Here is a 25171-nt window from a genome sequence, read left to right as displayed (position 1 = left end):
CCACGCTCACGGCAGAAAGGAGTGAGGTGACACGCGCGGGGAGGGCGAGGGGCGGGGCCGGGCCGCCACAGCGCCAACGCGTCGACGCGGGGACGAAGAAGGGAGGCGGGGCTCTCCGTGGAGCATGCGCGCTGCGGCGCTGGCCCGTCTGAGCCGCTGGAGTGCGCATGCGGGCGGGCTCGCGCAGGCCCGGCAGTTGCAGCCGTCGCTCCAGCCCCTTCTCTCCCCTGCCACGTACGGGCGGCGGCGGCGGCCGTGCCCGGGCTCGGACGGGGCGGGGGGCCTCCACCGGCGGGACCGCGGAGAAGCTAGAGTAAGAGAGCGGGGCTGCTGGCCTCCCCCTCCCCGCGCTGTCCCCGGGGGGAGCCGTTGCCGCGTGTGTGAAGGCGGCGGGAGGGGTGGTTGCGTGCTGGGGGTGAGCCCCCCCCCCCCCGCCGTTCCTCCCGCGGGTCCAGGGGCGACGCGGCCCCTGGCGGAGAGGCTGGGAGACCCCTTGCGTCCCCCCGGCCGCGCCTGAGGGAGGCTGAAACCGCCTCCCGGCCTCTGCGGCCTGGGGAACCGGGGGTGAGGGCTAGCAGAGGCCTCCTCTCCCTCCCTCTCTCCATCGCCAAGGGGGGTGTTCCCTTGCTCACCAAGCCGCCTTCCCCTTGGGAGCCAAAGGAACCGCAGACTCTTCGTTTCCCGGCAGGGAATGGCTGTGATTTCTGCTCCCCATAGGCTCGGGCCTGCCCTTATCGGAACTGGAGAGAACCGAAGAGAGCTCTTCTCCTCTCTGCCCCCCCCACCCCCCAGCTATCTTGGGAAAACTCATACCTCCGTCGAGTGGGGTTTGGGAGGCGGTGCTGCTTGGCCCTGTTTTTGTATGCTTCACCCTGTTGTTCCTTGTCTCTGTTTTGACAGAGGAAAAAGTGAAGCGGGAATGCATGATCATCCCTCGCTTAGGCAAGGCTGTTTTTCTCTGGTGCAGTGCAAAAAGGGTAGTGAAATCCAACATGGTTATGACATCATTGCTTTAGAAGGGATCCTGAAGTGACAGACTTAGATTGGACAGTCACTGTCCACATGCACCATTCAGATTGGTGCATGATGTGAATAGAAAGTGAGCCAAGAGGGAAGGAAAAAATCTGTACCTCCAAAATGCATGTGGTACACTAGAAAGGTTAGAAAGATGTCAGTGTGATTCTTACAAAAAATAGTCTTTCTTAAACAGGAGGACGTTAATTGGTTTTTGGTTGGTTGGTTTTTTCCTCACAAGAAGGTAGACGCTGTGATTGGTTCTGTTAAAAAGCTCATTAGTGTGCATTCTGGATGTCTGAAAAACTCTCAAGGGAGTCATCCATTCAGCTATGTCACAGGGAAGAAAAGCTTGAGTGCTGTGTAATTCAATAATTAGAACATTTCACATGGTTTTCTGTAACAGTTGCAAGTAGTTGCTGTGTTTAGAATTGGTCTCTTAAAAACTGGACACTTTCAAGCAGAATGGAGAACAGCTGGACAAAAAAAGGTGCATTTAAATGCTTTCCTGTTGCCTCTTTGTAATCATTGATAGACACAGAGCGGATTTCTGTGAGTAGTGTTGGTAAATAAGACATTACAGTTCTGTAAGGACATTACAGTAGCTGGTTTCCTTGCACAAAGATACAAATGATGCATTCAAGGCCACAGGAGCTCAGGTGTGTCCACCAAAATGTGTATCTTTAGGAATTACAGATGAGGTTCGATTCTTACTATTGTCAGTTTCTAAGCAGCTTACATTGTAACAGTAAAGAAGTAGAGTAGAACCAGTGCCCAGCTCTAATGTTTAAACAACAGGTGATGGTAGCTAAATGAACCCTCTAAGTTAAAACTACTCTTAGATGCATTATCTGTATCCCATATTTGCCCATTGTGGTAAATTTTACCTGGAGCTGTAGCAAGATTGGGGTGAAGGGGGCACCATCTTCATGCATTACTCATCTCATAAAACGTGAGTGAGGAATCAGAAAAGTAGTCTCCTCCTGTTCACCTGCTTAGTATGTCGCAACAGTCTTACCCTCTACCTGTCAGGAGCGAGTACAGCCCTTTTTAAAGGTGAATATTTCACACCCAGGGTGAGGGGAGCAGCTGCCAGCCTATGAGAACCAGAGGGGCTTTGTCTGTTCTCTGGGGTTTGCTTGTTCTCCACTTCCATCCTGTATGTCTCATGCTTCTCCATTCCAGTTTACTTCCAGTTGAGTTGAAAGAGGAGAGCTGGGAAGCCCAATTTCATGTGAATGAGAGGAGCCTACTTTTTCTTTCTGGTTAGCAGCGAATCATCTAAAAATCACATCATGGATGTTTGTGATTAAGCATGTGTGCAAGAGAGAGACAAGGAGAAGAGTGCTGAGTAGGGTACACCTATCAGGTGGGAGGGGGGAACACAGCTATGTTCTCCATTGGACTGGTCTGTATACTAAGTCATTGTCTTGTAGCTCTGGGCATTAAGCACTTGTGTAATAAACAGGTGGACTGCATAAACTTCACACAGCCTATCACATAGGTTTTCCAGCAGAAAAAGCACAATCTTAAGCTGAGTTGAGGGCAGATCATACTTTTAAGTGGTTGTATGTTTCCGACTGCATTTCCTTCTTGCCCAGTTTGGTGGCTTTTCCTGTGGGAAAGTGGCATTACTACTCCTTTCCTCTTGGTACTCTGTCCTAATGCTGTGCAGTCTGTCCTTGAAGACACGCTACTTAATGCCACAGAGGCTTCAGCCTTAAGCTAAGAAATGGACTTCTAGGTTTTTGTACTGCTAAATCCATCAAAGTTTATTTTGTTTAACTTAACCTGGGGTTTTAAGATGGAGGCCATACAAATTAATATCTTGAGACTGTTGGGGAAGATCACAGTCCTGGAAAGGAGCACATTACTGTTAGGAATTCCTACATACAGGTACAAAATTTAGAAAAAATAAACTGCTTCTATTATGAAATTAAAACTCTTGTTCAAGGTCTGTTTTAGTTGAACTTCAAACTCTACAATACTCAAAAAGTGTAAATCTGATTGTTAGGTTATGGATAAAACAGTGACTTTTTTAGTTGGGTATATTCATTAAGATGTTCTAAAGTGAAAGATTGATGTGAAGTGTATAAATCTAAGGAAGTGTGACTGTAAATAAATATTTCTTGGGGTTTTTTCTGATGCAGCTTCCTGTTTTCTGGCACTGATAGTGCATGGCGGCTTACCCTAACTCTGTCCTGAAGTGAGCTGGGAAATCTGTCCAATAATCTAGCATCAGTAAGACAGACAAGGTAATGATAAATGTATGTTTTTGGAAAGGAGGTGAAAGAAAACCTGTGGGTGGATGCCATTTTATTTTTTTTTTATGTTTTAAATAAAAAAAGAACCAAACAAACAACTTCTGCAAACCCCTATGCTTTTACCACCAACTTAAAATGTTAATTAGGCTGAGTTGATGCACCTGCAGTCAAGACACCTATGTTGCTAAACATGAATAATGCATTAGTGAGCATTAACGATATTATAAACTTCACTGTTTCATCATAGTGTCGCAGCAGCAACCTGGCTGTGTTAATTGTAGGTCCCTTTTCTCTGCAGTTAGACTGTATCCACCTACCTCCTGTTACATCTGATTAGGAGAATGAGTTTTGTTCAATAGTTGCTTGTCTCTTTTTTTGGATATCATTGGGCTAAACAAAGGGATTTGCATGAAATGTTTGCTTTATATTAAGTTAATTACCAAAAAACCCAGAAATTGAATTGCAATCTAGAGATAGCATCATACTACATCTTTTTAATGCAAAACATTGCCATCGAAACAGTGGAGTTAAATATATATAGGTACATCAAAGTATGATGTGTTAAAGGCTTTAGCTGAGCATCTTGTTTCTCTGGTAGGAGAGAAGTAATTTTCAATGCAGTACTTCAAAAATAGACTGACCAAAGCAAAATTCAGTTTTCTCATAAAGCACTGTGTTGTAACATCCTTAAAGGTAAGGGAGAAGTACCTGCCTATCTACCAAGAATTCTTTTTGCACAAGAGAACGAACAGCATGCTTGCCTGCGTGTGACTTTGGAAATGTCAGTTTTGATGTGTAGCATTGCCGACTTTGAAGATCACCAGTATTTGTACTTCAGATGTTAAGATAACTGCTTCTTTAATTGCTCCTCATTGCAGATCTATTGTTTTGGTCCTGTCCAAAACAGTGAAGAAAGAAGGGGACATTTGACTAGCTATGTAGATTTTTTTTTTTTTCATTCCTCTGCTCAGTAACTTCTCTGTAGTTTCTGTTTTTCTTTCAAACATAAAGCCTTTGTGTTTTTGAACAAGAGAGATGCCTCATACAAAGTGCTAATTTTTAAATTGTCTTATATAAAGTGTTAAAGATATAACTCTGAAGTATACGCTGTGTGCTGCTTGGGCACAAGATGGCTTTGTTGCACTTTCTTTTAAGTTGGAGCGGTTGTCCACCTCTCTTAAAGCACTGAAAGTAACCGACTGTTCTGACCATGTACACTGCATAACAAATTTATGGCTCTGAGCCTAATGAGTAGCTAATGTGTGGTCTATTGAGCAGCTTTTAAAAATCTAAAATCTTGGTTAAAACATCTCTGCCAAAATTTCAAAAAAAGGAACCCTCACTGTGTTCTGATCATGCATATGATAAAACCAATGTTTAGCTCTTCATTTATTTGTTCATGAAATAATGCGTGATTCAACTGGATCCCCTTAGTAAAGCTACCTTACCACCTATAATCTTTGAAATAATTTTTGTTCTGGCAAACAGAACTTTTCTTCTTAAATTAAAAAACAAAAGCCCTTTGCTGGTTATCATAATTATGGGCGATGTAAAGATAATCCAATGAGGTGATAATGTAGCCAATATAATGTTGTAAGGCTGACAGCTTTTGCTGCAATTTCACTTTCCCAGGGAGAGATGTATACATGTATCTCAAAAGCAAATCCTAGGGAATATCAGTACCTTTGTAGCTTTATTCCATGGCAGTTTACAGCTGGTATCTTACCCAAAAAACCCACCCAAGTTTGAAATTTCTAAATGTCACACATATTTAAAAGCTGTCTGACTTTAAAAAAAATCTTTACTTTTAAATTTTGAGCACTGGGAACTGTAATAACTGTTAATTTGAAATGGCGGATCTTACAGAGTTGTTCTTTGCCCGTGAGCTCAGTTAATATGTGATGCACTTTATTGTTTGAGAAATTAGTGCATTGTAGAATGTGTCCGAGAGAGGTTGGAGAGCTTCCTAACAGTAATGCTTTCCAAAGATGGAAAGCTTCAGAACTGTCATGAGATACATTTAAATAACTAACAGTTTAGTTTTCTAAAATGTTTTTAATGTTTGTTGTTAACAGGTCTGCAGGCGATAAGGAATCCACCATGAATGGGCAGCTGGACTTAAGTGGGAAGCTGATCATCAAAGCTCAGCTTGGGGAAGATATTAGGAGAATTCCTATTCATAATGAAGATATCACCTATGATGAATTGGTGCTAATGATGCAGAGAGTTTTTAGAGGAAAACTTCTGAGCAATGATGAAGTCACAATAAAATATAAAGATGAAGGTAAGGTTTAATTACTACTCTTGCTCTGATATGTTTTATGTATGGACAGCTCTGAAACTCACCTCTTCAAAATTGTCCAAATTCGTTGGCAAATGCAAGTGATTTCTTGTGAAATCCTTTGAATAGGACAATAGAAGCTGTGTCTCTTGTGGTTATGCTGTCTTAACACAGTATTTCCTCCAGTTTTTCTGAAATACCAGCTATCTGAAAGTTCATTGTTTGCTGTTGCAGGAAGCTGATGCTATGGCAGGTTTCTCTTCTGTCTGCTCATTTAACCATTTTTTTATGTTTTCAGTGATAAACTGGGTTTGAAGGTGAGGAGTGAATAAACATGTGTGACTTAATGCAAGCTCTTTCAAGACTTTGAAAACTTGATGTATGTAGTAGTAATTCTTGGTTGTTTTCCTCCATCAGTAAAGATTAGAAGAAACTTTGAATTTAACCTGAAATATTTATTGAAAGTAATCTTTCCTCTGTGTGATGGTTTGAATCTGCTGGACATTGGTTGTTTCAAAGAAAATCTCCATCATTAGTGCTAAACATGCAACCTTAAGAAAGAAGGGCTTCCACAGAATGAGAAGGGCCTTATTTGAGATGGGTAGAAAGAGACTTGTGGTTCGGAAGGTTCTTTGACTGTCAGTGTGGGGCATGGATAAGTTACTTAATTTGGGACAGAGGGGTGCTATTCATAAAATGAAACTCAGAATGAAGTGGTAAAGTCCAAAGTCTCTTAGATCTAAGACTCTGTGATAATTATGCTGGTGTATAGTAAAAGAGCTACATTACTGAAGCATTCAGGTTCATTTTTCTTAACAGCACTAGGAAACTTTACCACTGTCTGTGGTACCTAAAATTCAAGTAACTTTTGTTCATACATCTAGGCAATAAAATTTCACTTTGCATGACCCTGAGACAGTTTTTTCAGGTTCATGAAGCTTTTGAGAGACACTGCTCATCAAAACTGATATGCAATGAAGGGCTATTATTTTGGGTCTTGATCTCTAGTGGGAAAGAGCTCAGTGGATTTGTGGTGGTTTTGTTTTTCCTCTTACCATATAATCAAATTCTTTTTTCTTTCTGGAATGAGAAAGGTGAAAGGAAATTGATGAATGCTTTTTTGTTAGGTTACGGCGTCTAGTCCCTTTTTTTGCATTCTTAACTGTTCTTTAAGTATAGTTCTCTGGTTTTGTGTATGCTTCTCTCTCTGTCTTTTTTTGAAGAAGATAATGGTTGATGATGGAGACTATAATTATAGTTTCATTCTTTGTTTGTCTTTCACAGTGTAGAGACCTCCTACTTTTAATTTTAGGTTTCTTTGTCTCAGAATGTACTACTTTTCCATTGTGACGTGAAATTTCAGTATATGTTATCCTAGCTGATCATCACTACCAAGAACATTTAAATGTTAGTATCAGAGGACGTTGCAAGTGATTAAGGAAAAAGTTAACAGAACTAGGCTTCAGTTTGTCATATGAGGACCATGGTATTCTTGACTTTGTTTCAACTAAGCTAAGATTCTTCTTTAAATCCATTTCAGTCATTAGAAGCTTTGGAATATATACATTCTAGCTATTTCAGTTTTGTTATTTATCTCTCCAGACCTGGAGGAACACTTGTTTTCATCTGTTTTGAGGAGCTATCTTAAATTGTTTGAAGGATTTCCACTACTTCTACAACATCAGTCTGGGTCTTTTCAGAATTCATGTGCACACTATTTGAGTGTTCAGAAGAATGTTTCATCTGCCCCTCCTGGCTTTGTTTCTTGTTGCTGTAACGTGTGAAGCTAGTGATCTTCAAGGCTGGATATGGGATTTTCTACTTAAAATTTCTGCAGAATACTGTGGCTTCGTATCTTCATCAAACTGTCACGATCCTTGAATCTGACACGTTTTGGTTTTTTCAAACTTTTATGCTTAATTGGAGAAGCTAGGAAACTTTAAATCCCAATCCTTCTGTCTCTGGGTTTGTGGACTAAGATAGTCAGAAGCATATTCCTAAGTTATATTTAGGTTATGTGATGCTTTTATTAATTACCGGGGAAAGGATGTTTCAGTTTGATTACTGCCTTGTGGAGTTAGGTTTTATATTCAAGCTGGGCATCTTTCAAACTTTTGAACTAAGGAAATTGCTGTACTAGGCGTGAAATGATTTTCATGTCCTGATTGAGGTTCTTGAATATGTAGTAAAACCCAATCAATGTCTGCAAAAAGAACCACCAAACAAACCAATGAGGACTTGCAGCAGTGAATTTATATGAATCAAAGGGTAGAATTGCATCTTAAGCACACCATATTATTGAGTTACATATGGTAAAGCCCCTATGGAGCCAATAATAGAAACTTTACTTTTTTTTTTTCTTAAGTTAGGCTTGAATTTAAAACTAGAGTGCGGAATGTGAGATTGGCCTTTGTGTTCTTGTTCTTCATTACCTTGTAGTAGAAGTTGATGTCTTTGTGTCAGAGCCAGTGATGAGTTATTAACTCATACCGCATGTAATCAAGGTGGTGTGCTAGTCAGTAATGTTTCTACCTTTGGTAAATTTACCAAAGTGAAGGAAAACTACGTTTTTGGTGCTGTGTTTTTTTTTTTTTTTATTTTCCAAATGGAATTAAAAAAAGAAAATAAACATAAGGGTAGATGAAGCTAGTGGATGAGGAAGCATAGCTGGCCGGGCCAAGGATACTGAGGCAGATTTCTAATGTCTTAAACATTTCTAATTTCTTCTGATTTCTAATGTCATAAACATTGGGATGTATCATGATGAAGCAGAATTAATGCTTAAATACTTTCCAGTCCATTGGTAAGTTAAGGGAGTTGTTAGCTTATACTAAAGATTAAAAAAAAATATAATTGGCATAGCAGGGAATATTTAGGGTACAGGGGAAATTGTAGAGACTGAAAAATATGTCCCTGGTAAAAACGAGAAAGGTAAGTTCTTGAAATAACAAGGTTAATAGAGAAAATAAAGGAAAGTCTGCTTTACTTCTCAACAGAAGATAATTAACATTGTATATTCCTATCTATATCACGATAACAGGAATTAAGCTTCATTGACATTCCTTAAAATGAAAAGTTTGTTTGATAAATCTCATATACTTAAATTATCAGACTTTTGCATGGCTTGACATATACATATACCTTATAAATCCTAGCATATGCTCTACTTGGCTAATAGCTTGATGGCTGTCAATAGAAATCATAGAACTGACTTTATGCATCTAACAAGATTGTGTACTTGGTGCTTTTCAGCCTTTTTTTCTGCTAGCAATTTAAAATAGAAACTTTAATCATTATTCTTAATGACTTCAACCTAAATGTTAAAATAGGTGAGGGAGAATAAGATGGAATGATCTGGATTCTTTTGGGTGACATTAATCCATGTAAACCATGTGTATTAATATACATTTTCATTTGGCTTTGCAGGATAAACTTTTTAGAACATGCACCCTTGTTCAGGCAGTGAATCTGAGTATTGACTGGTGCGACAGAAAAGCATCATCAGATGGTCTGCCAATGTTGTGCATTGGCAAGAGAAGTAATTATCATTTTTTGTGTTACCAGGAGAATACGGAATAGAAGGGCTTTGTGTTAAAACACCGGTGGATTTTTGATATCAGCATTTAGGAAAGGATACTGAAAAGCTGGAGGAAGTGTTTGAGTTGGAGGTAACACTCCCCCCAGCCCCCTGTCCTGGTTTCAGCTGGGACAGAGTTAATTGTCTTCCTAGTAGCTGGTACAGTGCTATGTTTTTGAGTTAGGTATAAGAAGAATGTTGATAACACACTGACGTTTTCAGTTGTTGCTAAGTAGTGTTTAGACTAAGTCAAGGATTTTTCAGCTTCTCATGCCCAACCAGCGAGAAAGCTGGAGGGACACAAGAAGTTGGGACGGGAGACAGCCAGGACAGCTGACCCAAAGTGGCCAACAGGGTATTCCATACCATGTGACGTCACATCTAGTATATAAACTGGGGGGAGTGGGGGTGGGGGGATCACCGCTCAAGGACTAACTGGGTGTCAATCAGCGGGTGGTGAGCAATTGCACTGTGCATCATTTGTATATTCCAGTGCTTTTATTATTACTTTTGTCATTTTAGTAGTGTTATCATTATCATTATTAGTTTCTTCTTTTCTATTCCATTAAACCGTTCTTATCTCAACGCACGAGTTTTACTTCTTTTCCCGATTTTCTCCCCCATCCCACTGGGTGGGGGGGGAAGTGAGTGAGCGGCTGTGTGGTGCTTAGTTGCTGGCTGGGGTTAAACAATGACACCCCTCCACTCCCACCCTCACTTTACTGCCAAAGAGAAAGGACTAACTTTCATATAGTTACTTGTTGAGGTCTGATTGTGCAAGTCTTGTTAGGGATCATAATGGCAAACAGGGACTCTATTACCCTCCCCTTCCTGGCACTGGTGAGTCCCCACCAGGAAGTCTGTGGTCAGTTTTGCTGCCTGTACCCCAGGCTAAAAACACTTGGAGAAGCTGGAGAGGGTCCAGCAGGATGCTGTGAGGACAGTGAGGGGCCTAGGGTAGGTGGCCTACAGGGAGCATTTAAGGGAGCTGGGCTCGTTCAGCGTGCTGAAGAGGAGGCTGAGGGCAGAGCTAACAGCAGCCTCCAGCTAACTGAGCGGGAGTTGCCAAGACCATTGAATCTAAACTCTTCTCAGTAGCACCAGATGGCAGCAGTCATAAACTGCAGTTTGAGAGGTTGAGCATGAGTTTTGGACAGGAGGGCAGTGTGTCACTGGAGCAGGTTGTCTAGTGGGGTTTTGGAGCCTCCATTCTTGGAGACTTTCCAGTCTCTGCTCAGTGAATCCATGACTGATACTGCTATCAACCAAAGTTTTTTGAGATTGTGAAAGTGCAAATGCGACATCGGATACAAAAAAAAGTCTTTGGAGACAACAATATTTCTTTCAGGAAAACTTGAAAATTATTTTATATGTCATCAGTTTGTTAGTATTTGTTAGATTTCTTGTTTATTTTGTTAGAAAGTGACTTATTTGAAGACTGACAGGCATTGTTACGTGTTATTAATGGTACTGTACTAAGAAAACCTTGCATTGCAGAGGTGTTACTTGTAGTCAGGTATGACAAAATTAGAGCATGTAGTTCTTCAAATTTTGTGTTTTTTCAACTTTCCATCATGTGTTTTATGACCATTCGTACTGAAGCATTCATTTAATTGAAAATTCTAACCATAACTTTTCTACACCTGGAACTTTGTCACCAATGCATAAGGAATAGCTCAGAATTTTTAGGCAGTAATCTGGTAATTAAAAACATGTTTCTGTGTCTGTCCACAGACCCTCCTTGTAACTGCTTTAGGGAGGAACATTGGTAGCCTGGAGTTGGCTTTGTTCCAACCTGTGTGTCATTTGTCTAATGCTGTTGCTTCTGAAGGTGAAGAAGCTTCACTAGATAGTGTCTCATCTCAGTTCCCAGTCATCAAGCTGTTCTGGAAGGAAGTGGTCCTGCTATCCCTTCTCTTTCGCTCTGCCAGTACACACGTTCTTCTGATAACATGTTCCCAGTCTTCGCTTTGCACTGCCTAATTTGCATTCATTTAATCTGTTAATAATCTGTTGAATATGTTAAGACAGCAGAAAATCTGTCCTGCCAAAGAGAACAGTCTTGTTTTATCTGTGATCTTGCTGAGTAAGCAAAGATGTTAATGTGGATTGTCTTGACTCAGGTTAAAAGTTGTGAGAGACCAGAGTTAATGGGAACTTGGTATCTCTTTTGGGTATTAATAGGATTAAACGTGTTCAGTGATTTATGCATAGCTCTTTGTATCTTAGGAATAAAGGATCCCATACAGTTCTAACATAGTTTGTGTGACTGGTGGCAATGTGCAAATTCATTAGGATGCTTCGGGATGGGAGTTCCTCTGAAATCTGACACACAAAAATAAATGGCTAAGAGTTGACACTTCATGTCAAATTCCTGGTTTGAGAGAGTTTTCTTCTGACTACTTTGATGTCTTCATTCCTATTTGTGTTTTAAGGCTGATAGATATTTTTACTATTCACTTTTACACAGGAACTTTATTCTCATTCCCTTGTTGAAAATCAGTCTTGCACCTCAGTGTTCTGAGTATAACCTGAGAAAGTGTTCTAATCACTTAAAATTTTCCCTTGTTAACATGCGTGTTTTGTTTTTTAAAAAATGAATTGGGACTGGCTTGTGCCACCTGTCTTGACTATCATGAACATCATAGTTTTGGACCCTCTTGAAATAGGCATATAACTTTAACCAGCAGCATCATTCTTTCTGGTGTTGGGCTTTGTGAACTCTTAGCTCTAAAGTTTCATCCTGTATGTAAACATAAAAGAATGATGACCTATATGGAACTTTCAAGGGGCTAATGTCAGAAGACTCCCTTTTGGAGCCAGTCATGTTTCTTTCTTGCCTTCTGTGCATAATTTCCCTGCACACTGACTCTCACACTAAAATAATAAACTTTTTTCCTAGTAACTTCAGAATCAAATAGGGGAAGTTATTTTTGAGTAATGAAGTAACTAATGTTCTGCCCTAGTGTGAAGTTCAGTGGTTAACGGGCTTTGCTTTTCATGTAACATTTTCATGTTCTTTTCAGATGGCGATCTTATAACAATTTTTGATAGCTCAGATCTTTCCTTTGCAATTCAATGCAGTAGGATACTTAAGCTGACGTTGTTTGGTAAGTATAGAATATTGTTTGTCTTTTTCTTCAATAATGTTTATTAAAATTCAGGCAGTGGGCTTCACTGGAAGGTACAAAAAACTTGCAGTTTGTGACCTCAGAAGAATGAAATCAGTAAGTTAAAAAATACTGGATTAATACATGATACCTATTTTCTCTCTTGATGTTTCATGTGACATCTGAACTTACAGAAACTGAAACTATTTCTTTTTATAAGATTGCTTAAAGTATTTGGCATACATATATATGTGGTCAACGGTTTTTTCTTCATTTTATTTTCCATGTTATCTTCCACTCTAGCATTTGTGGGGTTCTCTTCACAGGTGCGTGAGAAGTTTAAGGTGATGATTATCTTGCAGTGTTACTGGTACACTGCTAAAAACTTAACATTAATTGCTTAAAGTTGAATAGATGTTAACATTTATCCTTTGGCTTTTGTATAAAATAGTTCTTTATTTTCAAGCTACTATTGGTAAATTAGCACAGTTCCGAGCAATAGCAAGCAGCCTATAACTTGGACACTACCCTTATTCATGAATTGCAGCAGTGTTGTGTATGCTGCATTAGTTCTAAGGGCACTTTCTAAAGGGACAGCTTTCCACAACCAAGTATGATATTTGTATTGTTCAGCGTATATTCATAGAAATGAGTAAACAATGCAGAAATTTACTGGAGACTTTACTCTGCAGTTCTGGTACTGTGGATTATGCTGAACTGAGATTATATTAAAGGAATAGTAAACTCTAGAATGAGTTCAATCTGTGTTGACTAAGCTTTGTCACTTTGAACTCCACAGAGGATGATGATGCTACAAGTAAGTAAAAGTTGGGATTTTATTTTTTTTTTAAAGTTTTAAACTGGATGTCAGAATGTTACTACAGTCCTAAATTCCTCTAATTGCTGTTTTGCAGTGAATGGACAACCAAGACCTCTAGAATCTAATCAGGTGAAATACCTGCGTCGAGAGCTGATAGAACTTCGCAATAAAGTCAATCGTTTACTGGACTGTTTAGAACCACCAGCTGAACCAGAGCTTTCCAGTAATCTGCCGGAAAGTGGTAGGCAGCCTGGCAAAGAATTGTTCGGTTTGATTTGCAGAGTTGTGTGCTGTTTAACAAAGTGAAAAATGGAGGCTTGAATACTGGTTGTGATCATTCTTAATTGTTGCTTGATGGTTCAGAACTTAATTTTTAATGCTTCAGTTATTTCAGAGGCAAAATTTTTGTTCAAATGATCTGGAGTAAAGCACCAAGTTAATTTAGGAATAAAACTTCGAAGTCTGAGTTTTTGTTGCAATGTATGAAAATGCTGTAACTAACACTTGTGAGTCACAACAACATTTTGAGAGGGCTTTGAGCTGAATTAATAGTTTGTTGTTGCTGAAGAGTTCTTGCTCCTAGCTGAGCACTCCCGCTGCTTACTTTGGGCTAGCTCTGGTGCTTATCTTGTCATGTTGCTAAGCACGTTTGATTCACTAAAACAGTAAAAAGTGAATTCAGCAAAAACTATATCCACTTTTTTTGCCAGGTTAGGAAATTGAATCCACATATTTTGAGCTCAGACCAGCATCAGAGCTGTCTCAGGGTAAGCAGCACAAGGGTGCAGGTAGGGGTGGGAAAGGATTATGGGGGGAGGGGAAAACGGGGAAGGAAGTCTTACTCTCCCAGTTCTGAGGCATTGACCTCTTAGCTTAGGGCTGTTGTACTGTAAAAACTATACCTCTGTGTGCCTAACTACAGATTTTGGATAAGCTGGACACAGAAAATAATGACACAAAGTCATGGAGTGCAGTGTTCTGATTAAAGAGGTGAACTAAGAACTCCAGCCTTTCTTTTAGGAAATGTTACTTTTGTATTTTATGCTTTGAGGTTTTATTGGTTTTGTTGTCTAAAAAATCCCAGCCCTTGTTCCTACAATATAAGCAATTACTAATTTCAGTGGCATAGCGTGGATTCTGGTTATAAACCATTTGGAAGGAGGTTAGGGTGATGATCTTAGTGTGTAAACAAAACTAGCTGGTCTAAACCCTATCTGCACTTCCTCCTTTAAGAGAAAATGTAGCACTCTACTAGGTAAGGGGTTTCTGAGCGATGCAGTGTTACTTACGTAATTGCAAAGGGATGAACTTCACCTGTCAGCTTAGGAAGAATTTGGGGAGAAGGGGATAGAACAAACCAAAAACTTCAGTTGATAAAACACTATAATAAACTGGAACCTATCTTGTAAGTTTTCTTCATTTTGAATTCTCTGTGGGCAAGTCATACCAGAACAATTTGTTTGAAGCAGGAGCCTTGTACGTTTGAATCTAAGACAAAGTGATACGTGATACTGATACTCCACAGTGTCAGTGTATCTTTAAGTAATTGTGCAATGAAACCTAAGCTTTGTGATTCATCACAGTTTCAGATACATCACTGTTATCCTAACTTAAGCATTTCAACAGTTAAAACACTTAAAAGAACCCCACAACTATGCAGTTTTAAAGTTGCTGTAGTACAATATATATGTATGATGGTGTTTCAGTTCTCAAGAATTAATAACTTGGCATTTTGTTCTGTAGATGCTGTAGATGGTAGGGAAGAAAAGCCTGCTGCTGCTGACTCTAATGTTAAGCCATCTACTCAAGTTATAGCAGCAAGCATGTCTGCATTTGATCCGCTAAAGAACCAGGATGAAATCAGCAAGAATGTCATGTCAGCATTTGGCTTGACAGATGATCAGGTGTCAGGTAAGAATACGTCTTGCGAAAAGGAAAGCAAAACCTGTTCATAATCGATGACTCAAGTCTTGATTTGTGACAAAGTATTTGTATTTTGTATGTATTAAGCTGTGTTCTGTGTTCACTCTTTCTTTTCAGAATCCTAAAACGTGGTATGTTAAGGTGGTGTTAACTGCGTGTGCTAACTTTTGTACACAAAATGTTGAAATGTTGCTGTTGGTTTTAGCATTGTGTTTTAGCTTGAAGTAGAAAATGGCTTAAAATATTTTATTTGAATTATTTAAAGCTATTGTGTAAAGTAACTTAATTGGTATCTGCCAGTGATAGAAAAACAGTATCCGCTGCTCTGCCTTAGGGTTTGATCTTGCAGTTCCTGTTCTTGGCTTGTGCTTCTGCTGCTTGGGTCAGTCAGAATGTTTTGTATGACCCCACCCTTTCTCTGTTTCATTTAAAAAGTAAATAGTGTCAACTTTTTTACTCTTCTTGAAGAGCTGCATGACTGTTGGCCCTGCCTAGTAGTAGAGTGCTAAATATATAAAAACTGATTATACTAAACTGAATGCAGTCAACTTAAGACAGGATAACTGAAGTTAGAAAAGCAACGTAGAATGTAATGGGGAGTGTGATGCAGAATATAGAGAAGTGATTTTGCACAGAATCTGCATGGATCTGGCAAGGTTTAAGGTAGCATTGAAATCTGAAAATAAAACTGCTGTAGCTAACAGGATTTGCTGTGTACTCTCAACTTCAGAGCAAATAAATCTGGTATGATGTGTGAAGTAATGATACAGATGGGCAAAACTAATAGCAACTGGAGCTTGTTTCTACAGTACGGCTGCCTTGGCAAAAGTGTGGAGTGATAGGAATAGAGCTGCACTGCGTGATTGTGACTGTGCAGGATCCAAAGTTGTATCTGCAGACAGAGTGGTTGTCTTCAGATTGGGGTACTGCTACGTGGATCAGGCCTGCTGAGTGATCTCTTCCTCCATGGCACGTTTTGGGTATTGTCACAGCACGGTTATTTCACAAATCAGATAAAGGTTTGATGGTACCTGAAAACTTACAATGGGCTATCTCTGAACAATGAAGTGACAGAATATGAAGTACAACTAGAGGCAAATTGGAGCTAATTTTTGAAGGAGTGGTTTTGTCTTTTGGTACAAAGCCTCAGTGTCAGTTAATGCTTTGATCATAGCATCAGTGATACTTCAATGTTTATATGTCTCCATAATTATTCTGATAGAGTGAACTGACTTGACCATGCTTTGAATGTACAAAGAACTTCACAGAGGACCATTTAAGCAGGACTTAAGAAATCCCATTTCTAAAGCTATAATCCTGCAGTTGTGCATATATTGGCAAACCCAGAGGTAGCAGATTTGAGTCATTTTCCCCCCTAATAAGGGTAACATGAAAACACAATTAAGGGCTTGTTGGATGCATATTTATGTGTGTAAATGTAACGTTCTTAAAATTGAAAGTGAATTTGCAGCAATTCTAGTACTTGTGCTTCATGTTAAGCATGTAATTGAAAGTAGTGTCTCATAGGTAGCATTCATATACCTAAGAGCTGGAAAGATCCAGGTTTAGGACCCCTTGTTTCTAACAAAGTATTTTGCATTTAATTGTAGTGTATTATACCTGTTCACATGTGTATTTCAGAACTTCTTGCTAATGCAGAGAAAATCTGAATTCTCAGTTTCCATGCTTTATTTGGGTGCTAGCTGGAATATTTTCAGAATTATGAAAGCTGACAAATGCTTTTAGACTGAAGCCTGCCATATCCTGTCTGGGAGTGTGATTTTTCAAACCTTCTTTGCAGGTTTTCTGTTCACATGCCATACAACTATTGGTAAAACACTCTGCTGCCTGGGCCCATGTGGGCCACAGTGAAACACTAGTGCATTTGAACAGCTTCATGCAGCCTTTCACCTTTGCTCCAGATGAGAAAGAACAGGTAGATAGGCGCATGTTTTGTCCCAACATAGCAAGTCTTCAGTGTATGTGTGCAAGGTTAACACTTTAAGCTGTGGAAAGAACATGTTGTCATGGAGGGTTTTATCCCACAAATGAGTCATGTTCCTTGGAAGGATGAAATTTGAGTGACCTAGAGACAGGTGGAAAATTCCCCCCGGAATATTTTCAAAGGAGAGTTTAGATGTGCAAATATATTTAGTTTTAGTTTGGATGTGACACTCTCAGATGTAAATTATGGAAAACTGGAAAAAATGTTAAAAACTTTGCAAGGGAATGGTCTTATATTAGGCTGTTTTTATTCAAAGTCTGTTCATTTCACATGCCGTATTTTGTTCTTGCTCCTCTAGGACCACCCAGTGCCCCTGCAGAAGAGCGATCAGGAACACCGGACAGCATCGCTTCCTCCTCTTCTGCAGCCCACCCCCCTGGTGTTCAGGCACAGCAGCCACCATACCCCGGAACGCAGCCACAGACTGGTCAGGTGGAAGGTAAGCAGCATGTTTTTCTGCTATTTAAGACGTGAATGATGGTGTCTGAGTGATCGTAGCTATGACTCCAGCTAGCACACCCAAAGTCGATACCAAACTACAGATTAATCTGTGCCACTGGGCAGAAAAGCTTTTTTCCTCAGGTGCTGTTCAATATAGAAACAGCAGGTGGAGCAGTAGCTTTATTTAAAAGGATAGGTGATGTAACACGAGGAGGATTTTCATGGTACTGTTTTCCACTTGCATCCGTGCTCACTTTACTGTAAGGCAGATTTATATATGCTGCACTTCAAAGCTATCTGAAGATCTTAGTTCGTATCATATGCTGTGTGATGTGTCAGGCTTTCACTCACTAACAGTTTGTTGGCTTGAGTACTATGAATTAAAAATGTTGTTTACCCATCATTTCTACCTAACAAAACAGAGTCATTATTGCATTGCTTCGTCATTATGTAGGGCTCTGTGCTAGTCGGGTTAAACCTTGTAACCATCTCATGCACTGCAGTTTCCCTGTGTAACCCTTGAGACCCTCAGCTGGCTCTCCTTTCAACCTTAAGGTCTTAACTCTGGTATTCAGATTCCTTTGTACTATGCCCTTTTGCATGTTATTTGACTTCTAAAAATAAACCTATTCAGAGGTTTGCTACATTTGGGCATCATTTTCCTATTGGTATTTTCTAAGAGCACTGAGCCTTCAGACCTGCATAGTTCTGGATGAAACTGTCTGTGGAGTGACTTGCTTTGGTATTTCTACCTTCGTACAAAGTACAACATAAAGTTGTTTCTCTGTTGGTGTAGAAACAAGTTACAACCCTCTGCTGCTTTCTGTAGTGAAATACTGCTGAGACACATGTGAGAGGCATTATTGAGGGTGATCACAGTATCCAGAGTCACTTGGAACATCTTGCCTGAAGGGCATCAGTAACATTTTGAGGGAGCAGAGTATTTGAGCAACTTGTAGTTAGGCATAATATTTAAGCAGACACAAATGCTGTTGGTTGCAGTGGAGCTTACAAAACACTTGTTTTGCTGCTTAGCGCTTTTTTTTTTCCCTGCTTGCTTCCCTAAGAATTATTCAAGTGATATAAAGAGAGAGCAAGAGGCATCTTTGTAGCTTAAAGATAGAACTGTTTGGCATTTGTGTGTGGAAGTAACTTTTGGAAAAGTGCTTCAGGTTCTTCTGTCAGCAGCCAGAAAACGTAATATTTGAAAAATATACTCTCAGCTACTGAATTTGCATTTTATGAATTTAGTCTTTTTGCTTTACTTTAGTACAATAAGGTATGAGGTTTTAAGTGTTGATGTTAAACTAGAACTGAAACAGAAAAGTGAAACACTTGAAAGCACTAGCAGCACTAGGCTGGAATCCTGAATGGCTGCTAACACCAGGGAAGGGAAAAAGTACTTGTTTCAGCAAAACTCATCTTACTTGGGAAAGAAGTTGTCTAGGCTTATGTATCAGAGTAGATGTAATGATTTTTCAAAACTTGGGTCAAGGAAAGTATAGTGTTTTGGAGGGTTTTGTTTTAAAAAAAAACAAACCACGGAACTGTGCTACACCTTTGCCCAAGTCTTTTTTTTTTGTGCGTAAAGTACAACAGCACTAATAATGAAGGTTTTGGTCTGTAGTTTATGCAGTTTTTATTATTGCCACTGAAATATGTTAAGTATAGATTATATTTTCTTCACCCTATGGATAAAATAGGATGGTTCAGCTCTTAGGAAGAGCTTAGAAGTCATTATTGCACTTTGTTCATTAGAAATACTAGTGGGAGCGCTTATGCTGTGCATTGTACGCATATGGTAAATAGCAGTCTCTTACCAAAGCTGGGTAATATATGTGTGGTTATCAGCCTCGGAGTTTTTTTCATAAAGTAAGTTGCTTTTATCCAAAGTGTTCAAAGACTTTCCTTTGAGACATGGAGTAGCTTTCCATACTTCACTGTTTGATAGCACCTCGGTCCAGTGGTAATTTGGGGACCTGTGCTGTCCTGTCCTGTCTTGCTGTCCCTTGCGCAGCCAAGATGAGAACCAGTGCAGGGCCATGGCCCAGCCAGAACTTTGGATATGTTTTGATGGTTAAGTTTTCAACAGGATTGGCTCACACAAAAGGTACTGCGGGTGCAGAGCATGTTCTTGTTAGAAACTAGTTTTAAAACTAGTTTTAAAATATTAGTTTACTTCTTAAAAAACCAAAACACCCCAAGTTGTGCTTCTTCCTCACCTTCCCAGTATTTTGAGGATTTAAGTAAAATGGTGATGCTGATCACACATCAATCATACTGGTGTATCAGGGATTATTTTTAATGGCATTCTTTGCCAATAAATGATGTTATGATGATTATAATTGGTTATCAGTTGTGTTATTTATGAATACCAAGCCACCTCACTGCACTATGTGCAGATACTAATGAATGGCTTGCCTCCCCTGATGAAGTTTTAAGCATTCTCTAGTTTGAATTAAATCAATACAACAAAGATGTTTCAGTATAGTGCTGTCTCTTGGGGCATGCCTGTGCTTTTCTACCACTGAATCCAGTTGCTGAACACAGATGAGAACCAAGTTTCTAGTCTTTGCTGAAATAGATGTAGAAGTTCATTCATGTAAGCACTTCATGATCTTCTAGGGAAAAGAATGTTGTATGAATATACCTATTTGGTCTTTTTTCTGAATCAAGTTAAAATGGCTGTTTCAGTGCACAGGAACAGTGGTAGATGCTGGCAGATCCAATAAGCACTGCTAAGTACAAAACCAGACACTGATGCTGTAGCTCATCTTGTTTTCAGAGTAAAAATCCAGTGAGAGGGAAAAGTCTGTGTGTTTAAGGACCCATAGGATCTCTGACTGCATTCCTGGCTGTAAATTAAGAATGTTTTCTTGAATGGCACTGGAGCACCTCTCTGCTCCTCACTAACGCTTCAACGCTGGTGAAGACAGCAAGCCTTCTCGGAACACTTTGGAAAAACTCTATGCCGTTTCTTTTCTATCCCTTTACCTGGGGTTTCCAGCAGGTGCCAGTGTGGTCTCTGTGTTAGCCTGTAGAGAATTATCCCGAGACCGGCAGCCTCTGCGTCCTTCTGCCAGAACTTCCCTTTAACAACGGAGTTTAAGAAATAGAAAACATGCATTCTGTGTTTCTGATTCTTAATTATCAAGTTAACAGGCTTAAATTCTTTTCAAGCCTTGTGTTTAGCACTCTCTTCATCCCACAGTAATTGCATACCAAATCATATTTTGAACAACTGCACCACTATAAAATACTTGGAGCACCTTAGTGTGAATGTAAAATACCGTTGCTTTCAGCTGCAAGTAACACAGAGAAAAGAAGAAATAAGGAGTTCTTTTAAAGCAGTGTGCACAGGGGTCTGTGAGGACTTGGAGCAGAGCCGAGTTGCTTTTGTCTTGGTGCAGTTCAGAAGATACAGCTTACAGTACTTCTACACAGTCTGCTGATCTTTGCGGAATGAATAATAGTACAGTAACACTTTATAATAGTAAAGTTTCCATGTCTGCTTCAGTTCAGCTAAGCTTTAGTTTTGGCAGATAATTGGTTTTGTTCTTTGACTGTGCCTGTTACTAAACTGAAAAACAGCAGAAGCATAAAGCCTAAACAGGGCACATAGGTTAAGTCTAAACAAATATTCTGCCTCTTCTTGCCAAGAAATTGGAAACAGTGCATTTAGGAAAAATTAGCATTGAATTGGAATATCCAAGCTTAAGAATGTATGGTTTTATTTTTGCTTTAGGGTGTGTACCCCTGGGTCTCTTAAGAAAACTTGGCTTACAGCAAGTCAGATACTAAGAGATGGATGACTTATCTGGAAAATGTGGTCAGAATAAATAATGTACCACCCTGCTTACAGTACTTTGATGCAGAAATGGTCTTAAAAACCTAATATAAACAGACAACCTGAGGATGTGTTTAACTTTTGAAGTACTTTAATTTACAGTGTAAGTTCTGGAGCAGTTATCAAGATGTTTAAAAATTCCTGCTCTGTTACCCACCAGAGTAGCACTAATTAAGGTGCATGGCTTCTGGCCTCCTCTGAAAATGTGAAACAGTAAGCCTCACGTACCAAATTAGACCTGTTGATTCTGTTGGAGATAGATAAATATCATTTAGTCTTTAGAACGGTATGGTTCAGAAGCTAAAATCTGTAGATTGATTGCAGTTGGTAATCAAACTTCACTGCGTTCAGATTTTTTTAAAAAGTTTTTACATGTTGCGAGAGGGTGTTTCTGTGATTTTGAACTGTTAGGGTGTTGTTCACTGTGTGTTTATAATATAGCTAGGGTACTGGGCTTCAACTAAATACGTTTTTAATCCATAGGTCAGATGTATCAACAGTACCAACAGCCTGGTTATCCTGCTCAGCAGCCACAGGCTCAGCCTCAGCAGCAGTACGGTATGCAGTACCCAGGTAAGCAGCGCGCTCAAACGTCGGTTTAGCTGTAGAACCTCCCCTTCAGTGCCTGACCCTGTGAGCTTCAGTTCCTGAACCTGGGGGCAGGTCAGGGTGCTGAGCAGCCCGAGTGCCTGTGGTTCTGGTGGGAACTGGCACAATTCAAAAATTACAGTAAGAGAACACTGTAGCTGTCTATATTTTTAATATGTAGTTGGAGTTCTGGTATCTCAATTCTACTTGACTGTGACCAAAAGCAGACTTCATTATTAATCAGCAGAATGCCTTGTTAGAAAGGTAGGCAAAATGAATCATTTGAAGTATGAGCTGGCTTCAGGATTAACTTTTGCAGTCTTGGGATTCTAGCAAGTAAGTGACTAAAACATCCCAATTTAGCTTCCTTAAATATCTCTGGTATATAAAGATGGCCCCTATTTCTTGCATCTAGAATGATCTCCATGTACAAAATCTAGTGGCGTGAATGGTGACTAGAGTTGTCATTTAGGAAATCCTTAGCTATTATAAATACTGTAACTTCAGAGAAACTTTCAAGTGATAGGCTTTTTTAGTTGTTGATTTTGCTGATACCTCAAGTAAAGGTGCCAGCCGACTTTTAGCAGAAGAACATTTTACTGCAGTAGTGGTTTATGTGCAGGCAAATATGAAAAGCTGGCTTTTGCATATACCCAAAATAAACTTGACTTCAAAACTTTCAGTTACTTACTTCAGAAGCAGCTGGCATCTAATAATGCATAGTATGTGCTAGGAATCATAATCCAGCTTAGCACAGGGATGAACCTGTTACAACAGATTCCGTAACAAATTGCAAGTTGCTTAATACTCTTAGAAAATGCTACAAAGCATTTATCATTCCTTGTTTTAAACAATCTTCCTTAAACTAAACAGAAGACTCCCATACCATTAAGTGACTCAGAATAGAGCCCGTATGGCCTTTTTTTGGTGTGCAGTATATACAGTGGGAGTGCATCAGTTTTGATGTAGAGGAGAACACTTGCAGAGCTTATGAAGGAATTCCATGTTTGTCTTGGATAAGAACCCTAGAAAACTTGGAACTGAAGGTTGGTGCCTCAGCCCTTGTTCCTGTGCACTGTGCGAGAGCTGGTTGATTTGGGTCTCTAAATGGTATCCTGTTCTCTGCAGATGTCTCACCCCAGCATTTGTAATTAGAAGACAGTGACAGACTTCCTGAAGTCTAACTTCAGAAGAAGTAACAAGCCTGTTGGAAGTAGAAGGGTCTATCTGACTTTCTTTAGGCTTAAAAACTGAGGGCGTGGGGGGGGAGGAGTTTCCACCTGCCTTCTAGTCATATCCTACCATCATCTATTCCATTATTTTACTGGAGAAGTTCCTGTGAAAGCTGTAGTGCAATGTGAGTTCTGCATTCTAATCAACACCATCTTTAAGTAAGAATGAAACACCACCAGAACTGATCTGGGGCTCCTCTGTTTCTCATAACTTATTTCGTGATTAACCTGATCTTTCAGAAACAGTCTTTTCTTTGAGGACCTAGTGACAGCAGCCTTTGAAGATCTTGACTCATGGGCTTTGTTTGTTTGTTTGTTTGTTTCGCTGTTGTTCCCATGAGTATTGTCTCCTTTCAAACGCATGTCCAGGGTTTGAGCAGGATCCATTCCCACTCTTGTAGATCTACTAGGCAACAATGTGGCTATTTACTCATGGTAGTAAAAATGGATCCTTCAGAGTTTTTGTCTCATGAGTAAATTTTGATCCCAGTTTCAAGGTGAGTTTACTCCAGTGCATTCTTCAATCCTTACTCTTTCTGTTTAGGGCTGTGCACTTTTAATAATTTGTGTGTCTGGTGTTTAATGCTGACAGGATTCCAGTCACTGGAGAGGTTTCATTGCAAGTAGCTGCAGGTGTGTTTCATGATGGATAAAAGTAGCTATTTCTTCATAAAAGGACTTTGTGTCATTCTGAAGTTTTCAATAAGAGAAATTCCTTTTGGAAGCTGGTTTTATACAGAAAAATCAAGTTTGGGACATGTTTAAATGGAAGTTTTGTACTAAAGTATTCTGTCCTGCACAACTTTTTCATATTTAACCCTAAAGAACTGAAAACACCCATGATTTAACCAAAGGTATGACTTATATTAAACCCTGGCACTATTTTCGTGACAGTTTAGTTTTGAGTTTTTATTTGGGAGAAAGGTTGCATTTTGCCTCATTTGCTGGTGAACACTCTTTATTTTTCGTGTGACATGATGGTAAAATACTATTTGTGTCTTTTTTTAATTTCTCATCGGTCGCGGGAAAACTGCTTTATACTAACTGTTTTCAGCGTTGCCGTGCTGCCACGGTAGCGCGCCAAAACCCAGGCAGCGCGCTTGCGTGAAAGGCAGGAGAACTCGCAGTGCCTGCTTGGTTTGCCTGTGCTTACTGCGTTGTTTCGTGTTTGCCGCTGTAAACAAACAAACAAACAAACCACGAACGGTCTTTCTGCAAGCGCCCGCGGCTCTCCGCTCTCTCTCACCCCCCCCCCGCTCTTTGCCTTTCCAGCAGGCTACCCTCAGCAGCAAACCCCCTCGCAGCAAGCCCAGCAGTTCCCGGCCTACAGCCAGCCGGCGGCCCCGGCCCCGGCCGCCGCCTTCCCCGGGCAGCCGCAGCAGCTGCCGGCGCAGCAGCCCCCGCAGTACCCGGGGGGCAGCTACCCCCCGCAGCCCTACACCACGCAGGCCTCCCAGCCCGCTCCCTACAGCGGCCCCCCCGGCTCCCAGGCGGCGCCGGGCACCTACCAGCCGCGGCCCGGCTTCACCCCCCCGCCCGGCAGCACCATGACCCCCCCGCCCAGCGGGCCCAACCCCTACGCCCGCAGCCGGCCTCCCTTTGGCGCCCAGGGCTACACCCAGCCTGGACCTGGCTACCGGTAAGGAGGCGCCGCCGGGCACCGACACGGACACGGGCGACCGGCACACCTACGATTCCACCCCAACGGCCTCCGGGATTTTTAATTGAGGTTCCAGAACCGTAGCTCTTAATTAAATTCTGCTGGGGGGAGGGGAACGACCAAACGAGATGACTCTTTCCTGCTTTCGATTGTATACGCTTCCTAGTTTAATTTGGGGCTGGGTTGGTTTTGGGAAACACTACCTACATGTCTGTAAAGTGATTGACATTCTAGCTTGCCTTGTTGGAAGGATACGAAGATGCTAGTCGGAAGTTCAGCCCATTTATCAGGCTTGTTTTTACTAATACCATGATGTACTAAATTAGGTTCATTCTGGAGGTAAAACTAGATATGATGTATTATAAATTGTAATGCTCACACGGAAAACTAATAAAAACCCTGAATCTAT

General features: G+C 40.4%; 1 protein-coding gene across 3 annotated transcripts; it reads left to right on the top strand.

Moving 5' to 3' along the window:
- The first annotated feature begins 148 nt into the window (after positions 1-148).
- TFG (trafficking from ER to golgi regulator) lies at positions 149-25171 on the top strand. Of its 3 annotated transcripts, XM_052794002.1 has the most exons (9): positions 175-313; positions 3165-3269; positions 5354-5562; positions 12163-12246; positions 13161-13307; positions 14810-14977; positions 17293-17433; positions 21766-21855; positions 24375-25171. In XM_052794002.1, the coding sequence occupies exons 3-9, from the start codon at positions 5379-5381 to the stop codon at positions 24743-24745; spliced, it is 1185 nt and encodes a 394-aa protein (XP_052649962.1). In that variant the 5' UTR covers positions 175-313; positions 3165-3269; positions 5354-5378; the 3' UTR covers positions 24746-25171. The 3 variants fall into 3 exon arrangements, with proteins under 3 accessions (XP_052649961.1, XP_052649960.1, XP_052649962.1); XM_052794001.1 differs by lacking the exon at positions 3165-3269 and having other exon boundaries at positions 149-313; positions 24378-25171; XM_052794000.1 differs by lacking the exon at positions 3165-3269 and having other exon boundaries at positions 150-313.

Source organism: Harpia harpyja, chromosome 8 (genome assembly GCF_026419915.1).
Source record: "Harpia harpyja isolate bHarHar1 chromosome 8, bHarHar1 primary haplotype, whole genome shotgun sequence".
NCBI lineage: Eukaryota > Metazoa > Chordata > Aves > Accipitriformes > Accipitridae > Harpia > Harpia harpyja.
The sequence above is the reverse complement of the archived record's forward strand: the minus strand, read 5'-3'. Positions and strand labels throughout refer to the sequence as shown.